The sequence below is a fragment of the Ornithorhynchus anatinus genome, chromosome X1, assembly GCF_004115215.2.
Source record: "Ornithorhynchus anatinus isolate Pmale09 chromosome X1, mOrnAna1.pri.v4, whole genome shotgun sequence".
In the NCBI taxonomy this organism is placed as follows: Eukaryota; Metazoa; Chordata; class Mammalia; order Monotremata; family Ornithorhynchidae; genus Ornithorhynchus; species Ornithorhynchus anatinus.
The window spans coordinates 50,113,944-50,140,356 of record NC_041749.1 but is presented as its reverse complement, the minus strand read 5'-3'; the positions used below and the strand labels follow the sequence as shown (position 1 = coordinate 50,140,356).

Below are 26,413 nucleotides of genomic sequence, written 5' to 3'. Positions count from 1 at the left end.
CATATCCTTCTAAAGCCTGACTAAAATCACATCTCCTCCAGATCTACCCTGACTAAACCCTAATTTCCCTGCCATTCCTGCCCTCTGTATGACCCATCTCCTCCCTCTCTACTGGCTCCCCCCCGTCTCCCCTACCCCATTCATTGGGATATAGGGGAACTCATCAACAAATGATCCAGTTTCTACGCCAAAGTCCCAAGGACAGGAATCCTTGGCATCTTCTCTTTGACCCAGTCCACAGATCATGAACGCTCTCGACTAGACTGCAGTACTGTAAGGCAGACTGCAGTACATGTGGGTACCGGATCCTGCCCTGAGTTTCATAGCAGTTATGTCCATATCCTGATTCTCTGCCATTTTCCAATCTAATTTATTTACATGTCCATCTCCTGGTCTAGACTGCAAGCTCCTTGAGGTAGGCAATCATGTCGACCAACTCCATTGAATAATATTTCTCCTGGCATTAGTTCAGTGCTGTGTATGAATACGATAGACTGAATGATTTTTATCTAGAATTTGTTTCTAGAATAATTGAATGGAATTTTTGAAAGAGATTGATGACTGCAAGTTGTGACTGAAATTTGGAACAAAGGGACTGGAATTCATTACAAGAATTTTGGAATGGGACTTTCAAGAGAAAAGAGTGACTGAAAGTGGTGACAAATTTGGATAATGAGGTTGCCATTAAGATTTGACTCCAATTCATTTATGTTATACTATCCCAAATGCTTAGCACACAGCAAGAGCTCAGTAAATCATAATTTTGTAAGCACTAACTACATGTCAAGCACCGTTCTAAGTGCTGAAGTAGATATGAGTTGATCTGGGTGGTCACCACCCCTGTTCCTCATTAGGAGTCACAACCGTACTGGGAGAGAGAACAAGTAGCGAACCCTCATTTTACAGATGAGGAAACTGAGGTCCAGGGAAGTTAAATGATTTGCCCAAGGACACCCAGCAAGCAAGTGGCAGAGCTGGTAGGAGACCCCAGGTCTTAGGACTTCCAGGCCTGACCTCTTGCCACTAGGCCACGGAGCTTCTCCCTATTGTCTTCAGGTTGGGCGGGCAATTTGCACATAGGAAGTCTTCCCCTTGCTGGACAGCGTGAGGTCTGTGGCCCTGGCAGATTATGGAAGGTTCCAGAAATTTTCTAGAAATTTTCTAGAAATTTTCTAGAAACTGGGTGCTCTTCTGCAAAGGCAGCTTTGGGGAAGGCCCAGCAACAAATTGAGAAGGGGCCTGATTGGAGGAAGGTCGTGTGGTGGGAACCCTATGAATTCGTGCCATCTCGGGTACTGCGAGCTCTGGGTTGGTCAGGATTCGTGGGAGGAGTAAAGAGGGTTTGGTTGGATTGAGGGGGTCAGTAAAGGGGTGGGGTTTGGCTCTTAACTACCAGGCGTGTCTCAGCTGTGGCTGAGAGGAGGTGCTGAACAGTAGCTGCACTGCCTTCTTCCCAGAGCTTCAACCTGCCCCGGCGTCTTTGTGGAGAATCCCTTCATGGATCTCAGGAGAGGAGGAAGCCTTTAGAATCGGTGACGCAGAACCGTAAGTGAATTGTGCGATCTAGATTTATGACAGGAAGGTATGACTGGAATTTGTAGGACAAACTGCTTCCTGGAAGTTGTAACTGAAATCTATGATGAAGTTTGCTTCTGAGGCTTTCCCTGGAATTAATTTCTGGAATTTTCTAGAATTTTCGACAGGAATTTGTAAGAGAAACTGATGACAACGGAAGGTTGTGACAAATTTTGGACAAAGATGTAACTGTGAACATTTTTAGGGGAAATTCTATCTAGGATTTTTGACTGGGATTTCTGAGATAACTGATAATTGGAAGTCAGGCTGGACATTTGTGACCCGAAGTTGCTGTTGTGATTTTTTTCTGGAATTCATAGGAGAAAGTGATGGCTGAAAGTGGTCACTGAAATATAGCCCAAAGTGGTTACTGAGCTATTGCCTGGAATTGATTTCTCTAATTTTTGAAGTAGGATTTTGGAGGAATTGATGACTGGATTTTCTGACTGCGATTTGTGACAACGTTTTTACTGAGATTGTGACTGGAATCGATTTCCAGAATTTTGGACTGGAAATTGTGACTGAACGATATGCCTGAATTTGTGACTTGATATTGTTCCAGCGACTTTAACCGGCCCAGACTTTTAGCAGTTTTTGACAGGAATTCTTAAGAGAAAATGATAAAGATAATGATGATAGTGGTTAAGTACCTACTTAATGTCCCGATTTCTTTAACAAGTGCTGGGATATATGCACAATGATAGTAACTGTGGTGTTTGTTCAGGGCCTCCTAGGTGTCAAGCACTGTACTGAGCACTAGGGTAGATACAAGATAATCAGGTCCCACCTGAGGGACTGACAATCTCATTGGGAGGGTGAACAAGTATTGAATCCCCATTTTGTGTTTGAAGGGGAAGCCCCTGCCCTCCTCTCACCTCCTTCAGCCCCTAGGAGACACTAAGGAGAGTGGGAGGTTTCTCCCAAGAGAAGGTCTCCCATCTGCTCTGGAAATCTAACTCCTCTCCCTGTGCCTCTAACTCCACTCACGGATATATCCATTATTTATTTTAATGTCTGTCTCCCTCTCTGGATGGTAAACTCCCTGTGGGCAAGGGTCATGCCTAGTACTCTCCCAGGTGCTGAGTACAGTGCTCTGCACAGAGCAAGCACTCAGTAGATAATATTGATTGATACTGACTAGCTGAGTCTTTCTAATGGGCCTGGGAATCAGGAGATCTGAGTTCTAATCCTGGCTTTGCCCCTTGTCTGCTCTGTGACTTTGGGCATGTCACTTAACCCTTCCAGGACCTTCCTCTACCACCCAGCCCCGCGTTCCTCCCCGCCCTCCCCGCCCCAACACACCATCTTCAATGATCTCCAGCTGCCTCCTGGGTGCTTTAGACCTCCCCCATTACTTGGTAAAGTCAGTGGCCATCCAGATCTTTCAATAAATCTGTGGTATTCAAAGAGCATTTACTGGGTTCAGGCCATGCCACTTAAATGCTAGGGAAAGCACAGTGGGGGGGGGATTGCTCATGCTTGGTACTATGATTATTATTATCATTATAATTGTAAATTAACACCCTATGTTACCAATACTCCTGCCCAACACAAAACATTTTAATGTTATTGTTTCATTTCTAGGACATAACGGTCCCTAAGGAACTGAGCCAAAGTGTGTGACCAGGAGGAATATCTTCTACCACTGGCCCAAGCGAGAAGGACTAAGAAAAGAGAGCGTCCGATCCGAATCCAACCAAGGGACTGTTCACATTCAGGTAGAAGGATTGGCTTTGACCATGAAAATGATGAACTGAGGAAAAGCTGATTTTCAGCGGTGCATGGGGAGTTGTTAGGGAGAGCTCAAGGGTATGGTGGGGAGGAACAGGGGAGGTGTCTTGGGTATCGCTAGGGAGGGGTGGGAGGAGGAAAGACAATAGGGTAAGTTTATAAAAGAAAAGATATTAAAGTCTGCACTTGCTCTTTCTGCCACATCGGCTGTCCAGGCGTGGGTCAACAAAGTCTACTTCTAGCTGTATCAGGATGCATGATCCGCTTTTGTCTCCAGAGTTTCAGGCTATTGGCTGGACCGGTAACAGATCTGGCCCTGCGAGCTTTGGAACTGAGGACCGAGACCGGATTTCATCAGCCAGCAATGGAATCTCAGGAGTCGGAATTTGAAATCGAGTACCTCGTGGGGCAAACTGCTGGCACCACCTCAGAGGAGCCGTCAGGATCTTATGCTCCCCCGGAGGATCAGGCATGGTTGGTGCTCAGGATTTGGGTGGAGGGTGCCCGTGACCTAGAGGGTAACAGCAAGCCGGATGAGGCTAAAGGGGTCGCCATACAGGCTTTAGCAGAGGGCCTGCATGATTTGTGGCGTAAACTGGAAGGCAAGGACTTTTGGATAGAAACCATATCATCTTACAATTTAGCTGAAGTGGATAGGAATTGGATGGAGAAGAGGGTGGGGCTCAGCAGAGGATGGGGCTACATCGTAAATAAGAGATGGAAAGTGGACCCCAATGGCCCCATTATCCGGGACCCACGTGTACTGCGGTCTGCCTTACAGACTCTAGTAGAGAGCATTCATGATCTGTGGTATCGACTGGGTCAAAGAGAAGATTCCAAGGATTCCCGTCCTTGGGAGTTTATCGTAGAAACCGGATCATTTGTCGATGAATTTCCGGATATCCCAATGAAAGGGGAAGGGGAGATGGAGGAAGAGAGTGGAGAGGAAGGAGACGAAGAATGGTGGGAAAAGGGAGCAGACACCAACGTACATGACATTTGGGGTCCGGGGGTGGAAGAGTCTGACATTGACACAGATGAGGAATCAAACCCAGAAGATGGGGCAGTCATGCATTATTCCCACTTCAAGGCACTTGCCCTCTGGGAGAGTCCCAAGTACATGACCGGTAAGAAGGGCATGGCACGGGGAATGTGGGATTTTGAGCCACTGAATGGTATCCTGCGGGAAATTGTCCCACCTGTGTGGGAAGACACCTCCGAAGCCTGGGCCCGTGATAGCCTGGAGGCTGACCAGCAGCAGGTGACCCCCTTCCATTTCCTCCCTAAGCATAAATGGTACCCCCTTCTTGAGGAGAGTAGTGAGGAAGACGTTCAGCCCATACACATCCTAGAGGATCGAGGTGATTTCATGCCAGGGGTGTCACCCTCTGATGCTCCACTGTGGCCAGCGAAGAAGTCGCGTGCCCCATGGAGCTCGAGGATTGACTCCTGGGCCTTGAGTGAGGCAACAGCCCAATTGATTCCAATGGTAACCACCTATCAAGGGTCAGAGGATAAGGTCCCAGAGAATGCGCCCTGGCTCCCGGGACCGAGCACTGACAATTGGTTTTTGAGCAGACCACTAGACCCCTTCAGCCAACCTAAGATAACCTTTACTTGGGGGAAGCAGCGATACTGCTGGACTAGGCTGCCTTGGGGGTTTCTTCATAACATAGCCATTTTTCATCCAGCAGTGCAGGGTGTTCTCGCAGAGCTCTACCCCAGGGTGGCCCCAGATGAGAAAGAGCTCCTCTGTTGGGGGGTTTCTGAGGAGAAGACACAAAGGGTGACCGGTATCATCATCAAGAGATTGACCGGTGTGGGCCTCAAGCTTGATGCACACGAGGCTCAGTTGGTCCAAAGAGAAGGGTCCTTTTTAGGCCTCAAGGTTGAGGCTTGTAAGTGGAAGCTGGGCCCTATCAGTCTGATCCTAATCAATCCAAACCTTGCCTCCTGCAACCTACCTGCAATCAGTCCAACCATGTAGGGGACTGCTGGAGGTTTTGCTAAAGGTTCTGCCCCGATGTCACTGCCCTACAAGCCCTCTAGAGACATTAGTAATCTCGTAAGTGGAAGCGATAATGATGATGCTGGGATTGGTAAAGGATTGACTATTAGGTGTTGAAAGCTGTGCTAAGAGCTGGATTTGAGCAAAGAAAAGTCTGAAGGAAGTCATTTTTCCTGGCCCCAGTGTAAGGGACCCCAAGAGTGAATCTCCCAGGCTTCCCTGATGGAGAAGGTCGCAGTTCCCAAGTTAGAAGAGTTAGTTGGGAGGCCAGTGCCTCCCATCCTTATTCCCCAGTGGAACAGATATTTGAAGAATGCCAAAGGGGATTGTTGGGAATAAACTGAGCCCTTCAGAAGTTCACACACCTGACAGGAGAGTGTTCTGGGACTGTACAGACACTCCAGATCACCCCATAATCCACTTGGGTTGAGCTGCTTCGGGGAATCACTGATATGGAGAGGCATGCCCCACACTGAAATTGTGGGCTTTGGCACTCTCCAATCCCCAGATCTAGGACCACAAATTAAAGGTGATGGATCAGGAGGCTCTGGGAATTCTCTTGAAAGTTAGACTACATTTCTGTGGAGCAGGTTAGTAGAATGGTCCTCCATTCCTCATTGACAAGCTTCCCCGTGCTCCAGGCACCATTCCAGTCTGGTCAGCGGTATTCAAGTGACAGGGAACGATAGATGTTTTACCTAAGTATCACAAGTCAAAAAAGGAGTCTAAAAGTGGAAACCATCCTTTTCCCCAGGAACACTAGGCAGATACTGCCACTAGCATTTCCAAGGAAATGCCTCAAAGCCAACAGCCTACCTCATCCAAATTATCCCTTTAGTTGGCTCTCCAGGCTGCCCCTGGGGCAGACCACTTTCTGGAACAATTGCTTCCTACTCATCTTCCCCCACTGCTGCCTCACCTCTCTCCTTGAGCCCATAACCCCCAAAGCACTCAGTGGCTCATCCCCACCCACCACCGCATTCATGCAAATGTCCTTATCCTGGGTTCCTAACCCTAACTGTAATTCATTTTACTCTCCATCTCTCTAGCTAGAGAATGTGCTCCTCCAAGGAAAAGACTGTGCCTATTTTTTCTCTTATACTGCCCAATCTTCCCCAATGACGATGCCCACTTCCTTGTTTTCAGGGTTCTTTGGTGAGGTGATTCAATTGTTTGCCCATTTGCCTTTTTCAATGAATACTGAATTGGGGGAGGCACTGTTATAGCAGGTTGGGTTTGGATGGCAAATCCCAAGTCAATCCACCCTAATTGTGGGAACCAGTCCTAGCCAACATGGGTTAGGGGTATTTTCCAAGCTGTTAGGACATAGATGCTCACTGAAATGGATGAAGGAATGCGGTAAGTGGCCTGTGTGTCACTGTGGGAGGAGTGGGGAGAAGAATGGAAAGAGTGTAAGCACATGATATTAAAAGTATTGCTGTTTATCGCTATTGCTCTCTCTGTAACCTATCGTAGTTTTGGAAGGGTAAATAAAGTTTGTTTCTGACCATACTTGGTTGCTTGAGCTGCTTTCGTCTCCATAGTTTACCTGCCAGGTCATAAAGACATGGCTTTAGCTCCAATACTTAATGAGGTCACCACAGCTTCTAGAGCCATGAAGAATGGCAAAATTCCAGGATCTGGTGGTATATCGCTCAGGAACTACAAGCAAGAGGACACATTTCACAAACATTTCTACCTCTGAAATCCTGAAGAAATTCCCCAGGATTTCAATATGGCACCATTATCATTAAGTAAGGGGGATATGTTTCCATCTTGGTTATTGTTGGTCAATTCTTGTTTTGGGTCCTCCTTGGGTCCTACTTGGGTCCTCCAAAAACAATATTTGGGGCAGGCTTTACCAGCAGTAGTTACCACAGATATAGAAAGAGGCAGGCCTGCTTTGTAAGCCATTTATTGACTGTTTCCACTCCATTCTGATTCTGCCCCTTACAGTTTCTTGTTTCTGCCCCAAGAACTGTCCTTATCCTGCAGATAGAAGATAAGCTTGCTTTGTTTCTTGGCTACAAGAGGGCATATTACGTGGCTCAGTGGAAAGAGCACGGGCTTTGGAGTCAGAGGTCATGGGTTCGAATCCCGACTCTGCCACTTGTCAGCTGTGTGACTGTGGGCAAGTCACTTAACTTCTCTGTGCCACAGTTACCTCATCTGTAAAATGGGGATTAAGACTGTGAGCCCCACGTGGGACAACCTGGTTCCGTGTCTACCCCAGTGCTTAGAACAGTGCTCTGCACATAGTAAGCGCTTAACAAATACCAACATTATAGAGAAGCAGCGTGGCTCAGTGGAAAGAACCCGGGCTTGGGAGTCAGAGGTCATGGGTTCGAATCCTGGCTCTGCCACTTGGCAGCTGTGTGACTGTGGGCAAGTCACTTAACTTCCCTGGGCCTCAGTTACCTCATCTGTAAAATGGGGATTAACTGTGAGCCTCATGTGGGACAACCTGATTACCCTGTATCTACCCCAGCGCTTAGAACAGTGCTGTGCATATAGTAAGTGCTTAACAAATACCAACATCATCATCATATTAAACATCAATTAACATGTGACAGTAGCAAATACTACATTCAAATAAATTCTAATCTCTGAGGAACAGATAGGCTTGAGGACCAGAATGAAATTTACAAAAACAAAACTTCTCCTGAACAGCAGGAGACAGAATCATTACAACATAATGGTTTTAAGCATCCCTGAAGGAATGCATGTTGTTGGCAGGGCATGTGTCTACCAACTGTGTTATTCGTACTCTCCCAATTGCTTAGTACAGTGCTCTGCCCACAGTACGTCCTCAGTGAATACAATGGATTGATTGATTGAAATGCAGCTGAAATGCAGATGGTCTCTGACCATCTAGATCCTTGAATCTCAGTTCTCAGAGTCTTGTTGCTGTATAGACTCTTTTTGAAAACATGGCAGTCAAGCAAGCACATAGCAAGCACTTAGAAAATACCATGATTATTACCAAAGTTAGGCTAAAAAGATACCATTACTACTAAAAGCTTAAGTTCAAAAGTCACAGTAGCATAAACAAAGAAATCATATGTTTATATTAATGTCTGTTTCCCCCTCTAGACTGTAAACTCCTTGTGGGCAGGACAAGGGCAAGTCTCCAGAAAAAAACATAGGTTAAACTTCATCAAACTCTACATTAGACAGCAAATCCCCCAACTGAACTTTGAGAGCCATGGCAAGAGGAGCAAGGATGCTGCGTTGATACTGTGGAAACCAACTCTTAGCCAGCCCTGCTCCATTTTGTTTTCAGACTTCATTTTGTATTTAAACTAGCTTGTTTTTTCTTAAATCATCCTTTAGCCCTTTCCCTACCCTCATCAGTTAAGAAAACTGCAGCCACACTTGATTGCATCCATTGGATCATACGATTAAAGGCTCTTGATTGGACCCTATTGATGGTGTGAGGGAACACCAAGTCCACCATGGACTATAACTAACTACCTCTCCCACCTTTGGTGGGGAGGTTGAGCTCGCTTTCAGGGCAACAAATTCTGCTTGTCCTCACCCATGAAGATCTGTATTACTATTGTAATAATGAACTCTCTGTGCTGTGACTGCGACTTGATTCCTGTTTGTGAACCCGACATTTTGGGGGGCTCATCCAGGATCCACATGAGCTCATGGGAGAGACCCACCAGGCAGTGCTGGACCAAGGGCTATCCGTAGCACACACCTAGGTAAAGGAACCTTTCGAAATCCTCCCCGGTCCTTCAAACTTCTGGCTGTGAATTCCCCTGGCCACCGTGGATCCCATTCAGTCCAGCACGATGGGTAAAAAGGGGACAGACCCCATAAGAACCGAATAAGATACCACACCAAATAAGGTTTCTGGGGAAGGGAGAGCTGTGGATATGACCACAGGCACTGGTAGCTTCAGTTGCTGGCAAAGTGCATGAGTGGAAGTGGAGGAATTTGCTGGACTGCTTGCCCTAATCCCATTTAAGTATGGGTATCAATGAGGATAGAGAAATAATTTGGCTGGGCAGAGGAAAAGGCAGAGTTAAAGCACGCAAGGATAAACTTGTGAAGTTCACTCATAGAGAAGCAGTGTGGTTTAGTGGAAAGAGCATGGGCTTGGGAGTCAGATGACATAGGTTCTAATCCCAGCTCTGCCAGTTGTCTGCTGTGTGACCTTGGGCAAGCCACTTACCTTCCTAGTGCCTCAGTTACCTCATCTGGAAAATGGGGATAAAGACTGTGAGCCCCACGTGGGACTACCTGATTACCTTGCATCTACCCCAGTGCTTAGAACAGTGCTTGGCACTTAGTAAGCACTTAAATACCATAATTATTATCATTGTTATTCATTCATTCATTTGTATTTATTGAGCTCTATGTGCAGAGTGCTATACTAAGCACTTGGGAGAATACAAAATAACAATAAATAGACACAGTCCCTGTCCACAAGGTGGATGAAGTCAGCCTGTTATCTAGTTTTCTGCCAGCAGTTCTCAGAGGCTCTGCACAAGAGTGAAGCAGGAGGATTGTGGTGGTGATCCAGGGCTGTGGATTAGTGGTATGAGAACAACGAAGAGACAGAGGAGTGAGTTGAGTTCAGTAGGGAGGGTGGTGTTGAGAACATCAATTTGGTCATCAAGGGATGGTAGTTTGGAATTGATTTTTATTTAGAATTTGTTTCTAGGTTTCTTGACTGGAATTTGTAAAAGAAACTGATTACAGGAAGTTGTGACTAAAATTTGGAACAAAGGGATTATGGAGATTATGACGGGATTTTATTTTGAGAATTTTTGACTGGGAATTTTAGGAGAAATGGGTGACTGGAAGTAGTGACTGATTTGGATTTGGATCTTGAATTTGTTATTGAGATTTTGACTCAAATTTATTTCCAACATGTTTGACTAAAATTTGCAAGAGATACCATGGGCAGGGAAAATGTCTGCGACCTCTGTTAACACACAGTAAGTACCCAATAAGTGGTATTTGGTAAGCGCTTATCATATGTCAAGCACTGCGGTAAACGCTGGGATGGATAAAAAGTGAATGTTTGGACACCATCCCAGTTTTTCATCAGGAGACACAATCGAACTGGGAGAGAGAATAGGTGGTGAATTCCCATTTTACAGATGAGAAACTGAGGCAGAGAGAAGCTACGAGACTTGTCCAATGTCACCCAGCAGGCAAGTGGCAGAGCCGGGAGCAGACGACAGGTCTTGTGACACCCAGGCCCGGGCTCTTGCCACTAGGCCACGGCGCTTCTTCCCAGTGATTGTCTGCAGGTTGGGAGGGTAATTTGTATATAGGAAGTCTTCCCCCTGCTGGTCAGGGTGAGGTCTGCGGCACTGGCAGGTTATGGAAGGTTCCAGAAACAGGATTTTTATTCTGTTGCGAAGGCAGCTTTGGGGAAGGCCCAGCAACAAGCTGAGAAGGAGCCTGATTGGAGGAAGGTCGTGTGGTGGGGACCCTATGAATTCCTGCCACATTGGGGACTGCAAGCTCTGGGTTGGTCACGATTCGTGGGTGGAGTTGATTGGTTGCAATGGGGGGCTGTTGACTAATGGGCAGGCTTTGGGGGTTAACTACAGCGTGGGTCTCTGTTGTAGTTGACAGAGGGAGCTTGGACAATAGGGGGGCTGCCTCCTTCACAGAGCTTCAACCTGCCTCAGAGTCGCTTTGGCAGGGGGTCCCTTCCGGGGAACTCATGAGAGGAGGAAGCCTTTGGCATTGGTGACACAGAACTGTAAGTGAAGTGTGAAGTGTGAATACAGGAAGCTATGACTGGACTTGGTAAGACAAATTGCTGACTGGATCTTGTGACTGAAAATTTTGACACCTCTCAAAAAGCCCATACTTCCCTCTGCTGCCCCAATAGTTTTTTCCAAAAAAAAAATTAAATTCATATCTCTCCACTCCTCAATAACCTCCAGTGGTTGCCCGTCCATCTCTGCTTCAAACAGAAACTCCTTACTCTTGGCATTAAAGCACTCAATCACCTTGCTGTCTCCTACCTTACCTCCCTCATTTCCTACTATAACCCAGCCCACACACTTTGCTCCTCTCAATCAATCATGATATTTGGTTGAAATTTGATTGACATTTAAAGAGATTATCGATAGGGGAAATGGAATGAAATAATATTTACATAGTGTTCTTTGGGGTACACAGCTGACAAATAAAGGGCTTAATCTTGGTAGACCTCTGCACCTCTACATCAGCTGCTTTGCTGTGGACCCCTTGCCCACCACCTCTCCCTGGCCTGGAACTCCTCCTCTATCGTCCTCTATATCTGAAAGGCCACACTCTTCCCTCCTTCACAAACCTCCGAACCTACTCTAACTTCACAAACCTCACAAACCTACTCCATTTGCAGTAGGCTTTCCTTGACTAACGCTGCCTTTCCCATATCAGTCCTCCTCTCTGTCACTTGTCTCACCCCCAATCCCTCAGAACTTCTATACATAGTCTTACAGTTGGCCATTTTCCTTATCTTTTTTTTACTGTGTGGGTAACCTCCTTGAGATTATGAACTCCTTGATAATGTCTACCAACTCTATTGTATTGTAATAATAATAATTATGGTATTTGTTAAGTGCTTACTATATGCCAAGCACTCTTCTAAGGACTGAGGTTGATACAAGGTAATCAGGTTGTCCCATAGCCTTAATCTCCAGTTTACAGTTGAGGGAACTGAGGCACAGAGAAGTGAAGTACTGTACTTTCCCAAGTGCTTAGTAAGGTACTCCACTCAGAGTAAACATTCAAAAAATAGCATTGATTAATTGATTGATTGATTTTTAACTGGAATTTATTTCTAGATTTGTGACTGGAATGTATGTGAGAAATTGCTGCCTGGAGGTTGTTTCTGTACTCTACGATGAAATTGTTACAAGATTTTGACTAGAATTCATTTCTAGAATTTTTGAGTGGAATTTTTAAGATGAATTGATGACTGATAGTTGTGACTAAAACTTGGGACCAAGTTGTAAGTGAAGTTTTTGCAAAAAATATTTCTTTAATTTTTAACTGGATTTTCTAAGAGACAGTAATGACTGGAAGTCATGATGAAATTTGTTACTTGAAATTTAACTGGAATAAAGTTCTAGAAATTTTACTGAAATTTGTCAGGGAAATTGATGACTGGAAGGTATGACCAAAAATTTCATACCTGAGATTTTGACTGGAATTTATTCCCAGAATCTTTGCCTAGATTTTATAAAAGAAAATGATGAGTGGATTTTCTGACTGAGATTTGTGACAAAAATTTTACTGAGATTCTGACTGGAATTTATTTTCAGAATTTTTGACTGGAACTTGTGAACAAAAACTTTGATGATAGAATTACAGAGATTTTGATTGGAATTTATTTCTAGTAATTTGAACTCAAATTTGTAAGATTAAATAGATGCCTGGACTTTGTGACTGAAACTTGGGACGAAGTTGTTACTGAGAGTTTTGACTTAAATGTATTTCTCGACTTTTTGACTGGACTTTCTAAGAGAATTGCTAACTGGAAGTTGTTGCTTAAACCCATGATGCAGTTGTTCCCTACACTTTGACAATAATTGATGCCAGAATTTATGACTGAAAGCCGGGACCAAGTTGTAATCAACATTTTGATTAGGATTTTTTTCTGTAATTTTTGACTGAAATTTCTAAGAGAAAGTGATTAATGGAAGTTGTGACTGAAATTTGTACCTTTAAGTTGTTACTGAGACTTTAACTGGAATTTATTTATAGAAATTTTTTGCCCAGAATTTATAAGATAAATGGATAATTGAAAGTTGCTGCTTAAATCCATGATCTAGTCGTTAATGATATTTTGACTAGAATTAATTTCTAGAATATTTGACAGGAATATTTAAGAGGAATTAATGAGTGGAAGTTGTGATTGAAACTTGGAACTAAATTGTAATTGAGATTTTGACTGGAAATTATTTGTATAATCTGTGACTGGATTTTCCAAGAAAAAGTGATAACTGGAAGTAGTGACTGAAATCTGAAACTTGAAGTTGTTACTGAGACCTTAAACTGGAATTAATTTTTAAATTTTTGGACTGGAATTTGTGAGAGAAACTGATGACTGGAACTTGTGACTGAAAATTGTGATACCACTCCAGTTCATATTTCACTCTGCTGCCTGGATCATTTTTCTACAAAAACATTCAGTCCATGTTTCCCCACTCCTCAAGAACCTCCAGTGGTTGCCCATCCATCACCACATCAAACAGAAACTCCTCACCATGGGCTTTAAAGCAGTCAACCACCTTGCCCGTTCCTCCCTCACCTCCCTGATTTCCTTCTACAACCCAGCCCACACATATCACTCATCTAATGCCAGTCTACCCACCGTACCACGATGTTAATAATTAATAATAATAATAATTATGGTATTTGTAAGCACTTACTATGTGCAGAGCACTGTTCTAAGCGCTGGGGTAGACAGAGGGTAATCAGACTGTCCCACGTGGGGCTCCCAGTTTTTAATATCCATTTTTACAGATGAGGTAATCGAGGCACAGAGAAGTTAAGTGACTTACCCAAGGTCACACAGCAGACAAGTGACAGAGCCGGGATTAGAACCCATGACCTCTCTTTCCACGAAGCCATGCTGCTTGGGGATGTACACCTCATTACAAAATGAATAGGGTAATAAAGAATATATGCAAATGAATAAAAATATATACAAATGACCCACCCCTGAGGAACAGCTCGGCCTGCCTGGTCTCAAGTTGGGGTCTTGCAGGACCAAAGGTGGGCGACACCTCAACTGGGCAGGTGACACCAAGCCTGCCTCCCTGGGGCACTTCTGCTCCCTGACTAGCCTCTTCAATAAATAACTACGGTATTATTTAAGTGCTTACAATGTGCCAAGCACCGTGCCAATCTCATTGTCTCATGCTGAACTTTCACCTATGTCCTGCCTCTGGCCTGGTACAACCTCCCTATTGACGTACAACAGACGATCACTTTCCCCATGCACGAAGTCCTATTAAAAGCATGTTTCCTCCAATAAACCTTCCTCGACAAAATCCCTTCGCATATCTGCTCTCCTGTCTGTGTTGTCTGTGCTCTCAGATCTGAACCCTTCATGCACTTGATATGCATCCCTCCCACAGCCCTGCAACACTTCCTATGCATAGCCCTACAGTCCGCCATTTCCCCTGTTGTAATATTTTTTAATGTCTGTCTCCCCCTCAAGGCTGTGAACTCCTTAAGGGCAAGGGTCATATCTGTCTTTCTGTATTCTCCAAAGTGTTTGCTACAGTTCCCTTTACTCAGTAAATACTCAATAAATACTATTGATTAAGTGACTGATTTTAACTGGAATATATTCCTATAATTTTTGACTTGATTATGTAAGTGAAATCGATACCTTCCCCCTGCCGGTCAGCGTGAAATCTGCAGCCCCAGCAGATTATGGAATTGCTGACTGGACCTTGTTGCATGAAAATTTTATCACCTCTCCAGTCCATACTTCCCTCTGCTGCCCATAGGTTTTTCTTAAAAAAAATATAAGTTCATATCTTCCCACTCCTCAAGAACCTCCAAACGTTGCCCATCCACCTCCGTATGAAACAAAAACTCCTTTGCTGCCTACCCTCTGCTCACATCCTCCTTCTGGCCTGGGCTTTCTTTCCCTAACATATCTGACAGTCCACTGCTCTCCCCTCCTTTACAATCTTTCTCAAATCACATCTCCATGAAGGGCTCTTCCTTGCCCTAACCCTCCTTTCCCTTACCTAACCTACCCTCTGAGATGCCTATGCCCTTGCATCTTTTCCCCTTAAGCCCTTAATATTCACCCCATCCTCAGCCCCACAGCACTTATGAACATAGCCTTACACTGTCGTTTCCCCTTTTTGTCATCCATTTTAACCTCTGTCTCTCTGTCGAGGCTGAACTCTTTCAGGACAGGGATTATGTCTATCAACTCTATTGTACTCACCAAAATGAGTTAGTGCGGTGGTTTGCACACAGTAAATGTTCAATAAATACCACCTGTTGATCGATTAACAATTTTATGTGGCATTTACTTCAAGAATATTGGATTGAAATTTGCAAGAGAAAGCAATGACTGGAAGTTGTGATTTAAAGTTTATACTAAGAGAGACGGCCATTTGTTTCTAGAATTTTTAATTGGAAGTTCTAAGAAAAATTGGCAACTGGAAGTTGTACTGAAATTCATGAAGAAGTTTTTAGTAAGATTTTAACTGGAATTAATATCTAGTTTTCTTATTGGCATTTGTAAGGGGAACTGGTGACTGGAACTTATGAATTAAAATTGGGATGATGACTCAGTTCTTTATCAGGAAACATAATCGAACTGGGAAAGCGAACAGGTAGTGAATCCCTATTTTGCGGAGGAGGAAACTGAGGCATAGAGGAGTTACATGACTAGCCCAAGATTACCCAGCAGGCCAGTGGCAGAGGAGGGAGGAGATACCAAGTCTTGGAACTTCCAGTCCCCGGGCTCCTTACCTTAGATCGCGGCACTTCTCTCCATTGATTGTCTGCAGGTTGGGAGGGTAATTTGCACATAGGAAGTCTTCCCCCTGCTGGTCAAGGTGAGGTCTGTGACCCCGGCAGGTTATGGAAGGTTCTAGAAACAGGATTTACTCTGCTGCAAAGGCAGCTTTGGGTAAGGCCCAGCAACAAGCTGAGAAGGGGCCTGATTGGAGGAAGGTCGTGTGGCAGGGACCCTATGAATTCATGCCACATTGGGGACTGCGAGCTCCGGGTTGGTCGGGATTCGCAGGCGGAGTTAAGAGGGATTGGTTGGATTGTGGGGGTCGGTTACTGGGCGAGGTTTGGCACTTAACTACAGGACGGGTCTCAGCTATAGTGGAGAGGTGGAGCTGCCTTCTTCACAGAGCATCAACCTGCTTGGGAGTCTGTGGGGAAGCCCTCTGGGGAATTCAGGAGAGGAAGACCCTATAATCACATTTACAAGAGGCTTTCTTAACTAAATCCTATTTTCCCATATATACCTTCCCCTCTGAGTCGCTTATGCACTTAGGTCTGTACCCCTATGAGTATTTGATATTCATTCCAACTCCAGCCCTGCAGCACCGAGGCACATATCTTTACACTACACCATTTCCTCTACCTGTAATTTATTTAAAATGACTGTCTCCCCCTCCAGACTGAGAACTTCTTGAGGGCATAACGTTATTGTACATAATGCTTGGTACAGTGCTCTGCACATAATAAATGCTCAATATATATGATCGATTGATTTTAACTGGAATTTATTCTTAAAGTTTTTGATCCGAATAAGTAAGAGAAATTGATGCCTGAAAGTTGTAACTGTAATTTGTATTTAGAAAGACATCCCCCGCTAGTCAATGTGACGTCTGCGTCCAAGGACCCGGAGGCTGCAGCAACAGGATTTACTCAGCTGCAAAGGAATATTAGAGAAGTCCCAGTAATAACCTGTGAAGGGGCCTGATTGGAGGAAAAGTAGTGGGGGGGGAACTTTGTGAAATTTGTGTCATTGTTGGGAGTGATCTTGATTTGTGTGAGGATTTGAGAGGTTTGATTGGGTGGGGTCTGGTGCTAACAAAAGGGGGATCTCTGATATATTGGAGAGGAGGTGGGCATAAATGGGATGGACATAGGTGGGACGTCTAGTTTAAAAAGATTAAACCTGCCCATGGAGTCTCTATGGGTTTTCCCTTTGATGGAATTTATGAGAGGAAGCCATTAGAATTGTAAGTGACGTGGATGTCTGGAATTTGTGACACAACACTGTAAAGAATTGTGTGATTTAACTCTCTATCCTCTACTTCCTGTGAGCCCCATATAGAACAGGGATTGTGTAAAACCTGGTAATCTTGAATTTATCACAGTACTTAGCAAAGTATGCCCTTAAATACCACTATTATTATCATCAATCAATCGTATTTAAACGATGGCATTTATTGAGCACTTACTCTGTGCAGAGCACTGTATTCTTATTATTATTATCGTTATTATAAACTCAATGTTCCCAATCCAAAATTTTTTCTTTTATTGTTTTGATTTCAGGAGATAGCAACAGACCTAATCAAGAACCAAGTCAAAGAGTGCTGCCAGAAGTAAAGTCTTCAGTCACTGGCCCAAGCCAGAAGGACTAAGAAAAGATAGCCTCAAATCCAAATATAACCAAGGGACTGTTCACGTTCACGTTCAGGTAGTAGGACTGGCTTTGACCAGAAAAACTAAAAATTAAGTAAAAGTCGATATTCAGGGGGAATGGGGAGTCGTTACGGGGAGTGTGAGGGCATGGTGGGGAGGAAAAGGAAAGTCGACCTGTGTATCACTAGGGAGGAGTGGGGGGGGGAAGAGAAAAGGACAAGGTTATAAATGAAAAGGTATAGTTGTTATTTGGTTGTATTGTTGTTATTTCTGCAACACCTGTGGGATGGAAATGGGTCAGTAACGTCTACTTGTAGCTCTATCAGGATGCTTGAGCCGCTTTTGTCTCCATAGTTTCAGGGTACTGGCTGGACCGGTAACAGATCTGGCACTGTAAGCTTCAGGACTGAGGACCAAGACCAGATTTCATCATCCAGCAATGGCATCTCAGGAGCAGGAGTTCGAAGTGGAGTATCTCGTGGGGCAAACTGTTAGCAGCTGTTCAGTGATCAACTTAAGGCCGGATGATCCCCCGAAGGTTAAGACATGGGTAGTGGTTAAGGTGTGGGTGAAGGGTACCTGTGACCTAGAGGGTAACAGCAAGCAGGATAAGGCCAAAGCAACTGCCCTACAGGCTTTGGCAGAGGGCCTGCATGATTTGTGGCATACAGTGGATGGCAAGGACTTTATGGTAGAAACCGTTACCTCGTACAATTTGGATGAAGAGGATATGGATTTCATATGCAAGAGGGAGGGAGACAGTAGAGGGTGGGGATATAAAATAAGTAAGGAGTGGGTAGCAGACCCCAGTGGTCCCAGGATTCGTGACCCAAATGTATTACAATCTGCCTTACAGGGTTTGGTAGAGAGCATTCAAGATTTGTGGAACAGACTGGATGAAAAAGAGAAATTCAAGGAGCCAAGTCCTGGGGACTTTATAGTAGAAACCGGATCATTTTCCAATGTGGTCCCAGGTGACCTAATGAAATGGAAAGGGGAGAGGGTGGGATCCAGCCGAGTAGGGGAAGAAGGAAGAACTAGAGAGTGGAGAGTGGGGAGCAATTCCAACAGGATTAGAGGTTTAAAGGTGGATCTAGCTCCTTTTCAGGATTTAAAAGTGGACACTCAGGATTGGTGCCATAGACTGGCTGAAAATGAGCAAAATCCTTGGAATTCTGTATCAGAAATGGGATTATTTAACAGTGTGAGTAGAGCTGACCCAGTGAAATGGACAGGGGAGAGGGTAGGAGCCAACAGAGGTGGGGGAGATAGAGTTACAAGGGAGCAGATAGCAGACACCAATGCTCACAGGATTTGTGACCCAGAGGTGCAACAACTTGCCATTGACTTAGCAGAGAAACTAAACTTAGGAAATAGGCCAGCTGTAAAAGATTCCCCTTTAAAGCCAGGCTTCCCACTGAAATTTTCCCAAAACATGGCTACTAAGTCACTGGATGGTATGACAGGTGGAATGTTGAATTTTGAGCCACTGAAGGGTATCACAGAGGGAATTGTCCCACCAGGGTGGGAAGACACCTCCAAAGCCTGGGCCCGTGATGACCTGGATGTTGGCCAGATGCAGATGACCCCCATCATTATAGAAGGGGCGTTTCCCCCTAAACTTGAACAGTACCCCCTCCCTGTGGAGAGTATTGAGGAAATGGCTAATGTGATATACATCCTGAAGAATCGAGGTTACATAAAGCTAAATATTTCACCATCTAGTGCTCCACTGTGGCCAGTAAAGAAGCCCAATGGCACATGGAGCTTCAGTATTGATTACAGAGCCTTGAATAGGGTGACAGCTCGATTGACTCTAGTAGAAACCACCTATCAAGATTTAGTGGATAGGATCCCAGTGAATGCGACCTGGTTCTCCGTACTGAGCATTAACAATTGGTTTTTGAGCATACCGCTCGACCCTGTGAGCCAGCCTAAGACAGCTTTTACTTGGGGGAAGCAGCAGTACTGCTGGACTAGGCTGCCTCAAGGGTTTCTTAACAATGTGGCCATTTTTCATCAAGCAGTGCGGAATGTTCTTGCAGAGCTCTACCCCATGGTGGCCCAAGATAAGAATGAGCTCCTCTGCTGGGGGGCTTCTGAGGACGAGACCCAAAAGTTGACCAGGCTCATTATCCGGAGATTGAGAGATGCGGGCCTCAAGCTTGATGGACATAAAGTTCAGTTGGTTCAAAGAGAAGTGTCCTTTTTAGGAATCAGGGTTGGGTCTTTTAGATGGAGGCTGGGCCCTATCAATGTTTAACAGATTGAAGCGTTGCATCCTGCAATCCACCTGGAATTGGTTCAACCCTTTAAGGGGTTGGTGGAGGTTTGCTGAACATTCTGTCCTAATGCCGCTGCTGTACAAGCCCTTTATAGAAATAGGTTAAAACACAGAAGTTTCATAGGTTGAAATAGAGCAATAATAATAATGTCGTTGGTAAAGCATTTACTAGTAGGTGGCAAACACTGTGCTAGGAGCTGGAATCGAGAAAGAAGAGTCTGCAGGAACCCCTTTTTAAGGCCCCAGTGTTGGTGACCCCAAGAGTGAATCTTCTAGTCATCCTGTATGGTGGAGATTGGGGCAGGGGAGTTTCCGCTTGGCAGTGGATATTCACAAGATAGAAGAGTTGGGAGATCAATGCCTCCCATCATTATTCCCTGCTAGAACAGATATTTGGACAATGCAAAAGGGAATTATTGGGAATATTTTGGGGTTTAAACAACTGACTGGAGAGTGTGATGTGACTCTACAGGCACTCCACAATCCACCAGCTTTGAGCTGCTCTGGAGATTCATTCTGGTCTGGAAAGACATACCTAACACTATGATAGTGAGCTTTGGTTTATCTAATCCCCAGGTCTGGTACCCTAAATTAATGCTGATGGAGATGTGAGACCCTGCTACCGTGGAGCAGGTTATTATAAGTGTCCACCTTTTCTACACCAACCAACTTCCCCAATCCCCATACACCATTCCTGTCTGGTGAATGGACTTCCAGAGTCAGGAAATGATGCATGGTTTGCCCAAGAATCACAAGTGAGAAAAGAACTATAAAAGGGGAAACCATCCTTTTCCCATATGAAAGCTAGATAGCTACTGCTACTATCATTTCCAAGGAAATACCAGAACACCAACAGCCTACCTCATCCAAATAATACATTTTGTTGTCTCTCTGTACTCCCATTCAGGCAGACCTCTCTATGGAGTAATTCAGCTCCACCTATATTCCCTCTCTACTGCTTCACCTCTACACTTGAGTCCATCCCCCTTAAGCCTTTAGGTGTTCACCCCACTCCCGTAGTACTTGTATATATGTTTTTATACCGGGCTCCTTCCCCTACTCGTAATTTATTTTACTGTCCATCTCCCTGGCTAGATTGTAAGCTCCTTCAGGGAAAAGATCATGCCTGCTTATTCTCTTGATCCACACAATCTTTTCCAACAATTATGCCAACTCATTTCAGGTTTCTTCAGTGATTGGACTGTTCCCCCATTTGTAATCTCTAAACTATAAGCTCGTTGTGGGCAGGGAAAGTGCTTAGTGAAGTCCTCTGTACATAATAAGCACTCAATAAATGTGGGACAGGGACCTTGTCCAATCTAATTATCTGCCAGTACATAGAACAGTATCTATCCCAGCTCTTAGAACAGTGTTTAACCTATAGTAAAAGCTTACCAAATGCCATTAAGAAATAAATAAATACTATGGTTGATTTATTGATAACAAATTTGGGGAGGCAAATGCCACTGTTGTACCAGACTGGGTTTTGATAGAAACAAAATGGGTAAGGGGTATTTTCCAAGCTGTTGGGGCATAGATACTCGCTGAACCCCATCGTACATCTAGTCCAGTGGATGAAAATCCTGTTTTGACAGATGGTCCCTTGGAGAAGTTGCTAATATGCAGTACACATTGTTTTCTTTCATTCTTACTATAATTCAGCCCTTATGGCCATTAATTTTAACCAGGTTCCTTCCTAAGGTTTTCCTTTGATCAATAACACCAGTTGGTATCAGTTGGTGGACAGTGAAGGAAGGAAAATACACCCTTAACAGATACATTGCCGCAGTTAGAGTCCCCATGAAAAACATCGCCATCCTTACAAAGACATGATTGAAGGGGAGGTTGCAGAATCCAACAGTCCTTAAAGAACTTGGTCAACAACTGTGTCCAGGAGTAGCTTCACCTTGGCCCCCAGCATGAGCCAGGACTGTAACAAAATAAGACCTTGAATCCAACCACAGGATAAGGGGGTGTTAATGAAGTTGTAGCCTTGGCAATAAGAAACACAAGTCAAACACAAGTTATTCAGGAGAGAGAAAGATGGGAGGAGAGAGACTTCAGGAAATGGAGGGAGGAAATGGGAGAGTGGCCTGTGTGTTACTCGGGGTGGTTTGGGAAGGAAATGGGAAGAGTATAAGTGTATAATACTGAAAGTATTACTGTTCATAATTGCTGTTCTCTCTGAAACCCTTCATGGTGTTGGAAGGGTAAATAAAGTTTGTTTCTGAGCATACTTGGTTTCTTGGGCTGCTTTTGTCCCCGTAGTTTATCTGCCAGCTCATAAAGATATGGCTTTAGTTCCAACACATAATGAGGTCACTACAGCTGCTAGAGCCATGACGAATGGCAAAATTCCTGGATCTCATGGTATATCAGCCAGGATCAACAAACAAGGAGGGCCCAGTTCACAGACATTTCTGCCTCTGGAATCCTGAAGAAATATCCCAGGATTTTGAAGATACCACCATTATCATTAAGTAAGAGGGTTGTGTTTCCATCTTGGTTATTGCTGGTCAATTCTTACACGTGTTGGTTGCATCCCTCACTCTTCCATCCTCCCAGAACAATATTTGGGGCAGGCTTTACCAGCAGTAGGTGGCCCTGAGCCATATACAGAGGCAGGCCTGCTTTGTGAGCCAATAATTGACTGTTTCCACTCCATTCTGCCCCCACTCCTTAGAGTTCCTTGTTTCTATCCCAAGAGATGTCCTTGGCAAAATTAGGCAATGAAACATGGGTCCACTCCTAGGCATATGTGATTTCTTCGGTTCAACTTAGTTTCACTTTTTCTTAGGTGTGAGGAGCATAGAAAGATGAAAGCAGTGATCTGTTCAATTTCTCCCAGGAGGAAAGAACATTTCAGAGGCAGGATGTGAGGGGTGGTGAGGAGAGCCAGAACTAGAGAGGCAATGAGCAGCCATGTTCAATCAACATTCAATCTTCCACCAAATCTTGCCAGTTCCTCCTTACAACACATTCTCTATATCCTCCTCTTCTTCTCCAACAAGTCATCACCCTGGTCCAGGTTCACATCATACTGGTCCCTCTCTGCCTCTAGCCTCTCCCCTATCCAATCTGTACTACATGGCATCATTCAACACCATCTTTCCAGTTCTCAAAGACATACAATAACTTTCCATCTCCTCTAGATCAAACAAAACCTCCTTGTGATTGACTTCAGAGCTTTCCACCAACACTCCCCACCTCACATAGCAGGTCTTTGCATCTACTACTCCCAAAGCTACTCATCTGGGGCTTCCCAAGGTAACCTTTCTCTGCATCGCTCTCAACTCTCTCACCTCCGACCACTTGTTCATGCTTTTTCCATCATCTGGAACTCCCTCCCCAAATCCATCACACCATAGCCCACCCCATTTTCAAAGCCCTCCTAAAATTCCCACATCCTCAAACAAATTTTCCATATACGTTCCACAGCTGCGCAAATCCTCTAGTAATCTCTAACACTGGAATATTTCCTTGCACTCTTCCTCAGGATTCATTTAGAGATTTTTATTGAATTGTATTCACTCAATCACTTATTTGATTGCTGTATTTACAAGAAAGGAGAGCACATTTGTTGTATTGTACCATCCCAGTGCAGTGCACTGCACCTGATCGGTGTTCAATAAATTCTGTTATTACCATATTTCTTCAGTTGCAGAAAGCTTTCCCATGAAGTCCAAATGGCATTCTCTGGATTCTTCCCTGAGATTCTTCCCTGGGTATTTGGGCTTTCCCAAAATGAGGATACTTTGCCTTCAGAGAAACAATACCCTAGGTGTCCAATCAGATAAAGTCACTTTAAACTTCACTACTATCTCCTCCTCCAGCTTGTAAACCCACTGTAGGCAGGGAACTTGTCTGTCAACTCTGTTGAATTGTACTCTTCCAAGTGCTTAGCACAGTGCCCTGCACATAGTAAGTGCTCAATAAATACCATTGATTGATCTTCTGTCATGGGATCCCTAACTGATGTTTCTCATTCAGGCTTTTAGTTTCTTCTCAGATCCTCATAGTGTACTCATTTGAAAGCTTAGAGACCTAATCCTGGTTCCCAAAATGGCACAAACATCTCTGCTGAATTTGATGACCTTCAAGGGCAGGACAGAGGCAAGGTAGGGTAGCCAGAGAGGAAAGAGAAACATTCATTCATTCATTCATAGTATTTATTGAGCGCTTACTATGTGCAGAGCACTGTACTAAGCACTTGGAATGTACAATTCGGCAACAGATAGAGACAATCCCTGCCCATTGACGGACTTACAGTCTAATCAGGGGAGACAGACAGACAAAAACAATAGCAATAAATAGAATCAAGGGGATGTACATCTCATTAACAAAATAAATAGGGTAATAAAAATATATACATATGAGCAGACGAGCACAGTGCTGAGGGGAGGGGAAGGGAGAGGGGGAGGACCAGCGGGAAAGGGAGGGAAAGGGCCTTAGCTGAGGGGAGGTGAAGAACAGCCAGGTTGTCTGTCTTGGCACTCCACAGCTAGTCATTCCGTTTGCCTGCAGTCACCTGGGCCCTTTAATCTTGCTGAGACCCTGGTTAGTTGCTACCTCAGTGTCCCTCACTTGGGGCATTGCTGAACCTGATGCCCCAGAACTCTGTTGGCTCAGCGCTTCCAAGCGAAGCAAACACTACCTCCTAGTGTTGTATCCTAAGATAACCAGTCACTCCCTTAACCTGGTGCTACTCTTATTTAACCAAGCGATGTCACCTGTGAGAATATGTTGAATCACAACGACCCTTATGCTCCAAACGTTTGCACGCTAGTCTGACCTGTGACTGAGGCACCATGAACTGAATGTGATAACAGTGACATAATAGAGTATTTACAGAATGTGGGCCTTTCCGATGACTCCCTCAAAGCACGAACTGCACAGTCTGTAACTGTTAGGTGCACAAGGTCTCTCTGAGTGACACGGGGACAGAATCCACCTATGCACTCATCTCATCTGTATCATTCTCCATTTGAGTGACTAATAATGATAATAATAATAATGATGCTGATAAGTGGTCTTTGCTAAGTGCTTACCTATGTGTCAATCACTGTACTAAGCCCTGGAGTTAATCAAGTTAACAAGTTAACAAGTTAACAAGTTAATCAGGTCCTACATGGGGCTCATAGGAAGAGGACGAACAGGAATCTAGATGAGGGAACTGAGGCACAGGGAAGTTAAGTGACTTGCCCAAGGTCATACAACAGATAAATGCAGAGCCAGGATTAGAACCCAGGTCCTCTGATTCCCAGGCCCATGCTCTTTCCACTAAGTCACTGACAACTTGTCTTCCTACTTTTCACTCTCTTCACTCCTCTGTAAAGGGAGCATGACATTTCGTGCCTGTTTTCCATGTCCGGCTTAAAGGATTGATGAGACAACAGATTTAAAGGATTACAAGGAATCTTGACAATCCAGGCAATCCCCTTGTCTCTAGGCAGCTCCATGTTTTAAATCATCACAGACAGATAGCTGCCCACACTTTCCCTACAAATCTGACAGCTTCCCTGGACAACACATTGCAAGCATTCACACGCCATGCAAGGCAAGACCATCTTCCTAATGTGATGAGTACAGAGTGATTTGGGCTTCTTGAAGGAAAGATTTCACTATCAGAATATTCACCTTTGTAGGGCTGGAGTCATATTGACCTGTGGCATTCACAAGCCTTCCCCAGCTTTCCCCAAATCAGAGGAATGATGCTTCTGAGGACAGGTTGCCACAAGACTATCACTGAGGATCATTTTTTTTTCCTTTTCTACTCAGATTCAGGTTCTCTTCAGACCAAACCAATCACACCCTGGATTTAAAAGCCTTGACGATCGCAAGGCTGGATTATGACTTCTGTATGTTCTGTCAACCAGATGTGCCTATGGGCGGCACAATTCTAAATAAACAAACATCGCAGCAAAATCAAGGACAAATTTCACATTTAATTATTGATCTAGGTAGTGAGTAATGGTATTCATTAAACCCTTACTCTATGCCAGACACCATGAAAAATGTCTTGACTGTGAGAGTTGTGACACTAAAATGGATTATAATGAGAAACCAGAAAGTCCTTCCTTGAAGGTGTTTCAGAAATGGATAGATATCCATCTGCCAGAACTAGATTAGGTTCAGTTCTGCTTGGACAGAGGAGGATGATCTAGGTGACCACTGGAGGCTCTTCCTTGTCCTAGCGTTCTGTGACGATGAGCTAAATTATCATTGCTATTGCCTTTAAGTTATGCTTGCTCCAGGAAAAGTCTGTATTTTTTCTTCAGTTCTGACTCCTTTACTCATTGGCTTAAATGTCTCCATGACAACTGGGTGGTCCAACAGGCCTCACTTATTTAATAGAGAGATGACAGTCTAAGCTATATAGGCCACATCAAATGAATATTTATTCATTCTCATGCATATATGCCTGCTCTTTGCCTGAGATATTTTTGCAGTAAGGATGTTAGAGATGGGTTAGGGGGAGATGGGAGATAATTATATCCCTGGGGTTGGGAATGCACAAGGTGTAGCCAAGTGCTGCTAATCTCCCATTAGCTCATAAAATAACATCCCCCAGATTTGGGTGACTGCCAACCAGAATGTTTCTTTCCATCTCCAAGCCCTCCATGAATTAGAACAATACTTTCCATGCCACGCTCAGTGCCATGGAAAAAAGGTACCAGGGTCTTCTTTCATTAATTCAGGAACAGTGA

General features: G+C 44.4%; 2 protein-coding genes across 4 annotated transcripts; both read left to right on the top strand.

Moving 5' to 3' along the window:
* The first annotated feature begins 1,372 nt into the window (after positions 1-1,372).
* On the top strand, positions 1,373-6,826 carry LOC114806513. Its single transcript, XM_029051289.2, has 3 exons — positions 1,373-1,545; positions 3,160-3,293; positions 3,584-6,826. Exon 3 carries the CDS (start codon positions 3,671-3,673, stop codon positions 5,291-5,293), a length of 1,623 nt encoding a protein of 540 aa, XP_028907122.1. The 5' UTR covers positions 1,373-1,545; positions 3,160-3,293; positions 3,584-3,670; the 3' UTR covers positions 5,294-6,826.
* A 142-nt stretch (positions 6,827-6,968) lies between these two features.
* On the top strand, positions 6,969-20,997 carry LOC114806514. 3 transcript variants are annotated; one of them, XM_029051290.2, is made up of 4 exons: positions 10,916-11,045; positions 17,333-17,477; positions 17,777-17,960; positions 18,279-20,997. In XM_029051290.2, exons 3-4 carry the CDS (start codon positions 17,862-17,864, stop codon positions 19,683-19,685), a joined length of 1,506 nt encoding a protein of 501 aa, XP_028907123.1. In that variant the 5' UTR covers positions 10,916-11,045; positions 17,333-17,477; positions 17,777-17,861; the 3' UTR covers positions 19,686-20,997. The 3 variants fall into 3 exon arrangements, with proteins under 3 accessions (XP_039766342.1, XP_028907123.1, XP_039766341.1); XM_039910408.1 differs by lacking the exon at positions 10,916-11,045 and adding an exon at positions 6,969-7,068 and having other exon boundaries at positions 17,777-20,997; XM_039910407.1 differs by having other exon boundaries at positions 17,777-20,997.
* The last annotated feature ends 5,416 nt before the right edge of the window (positions 20,998-26,413 follow it).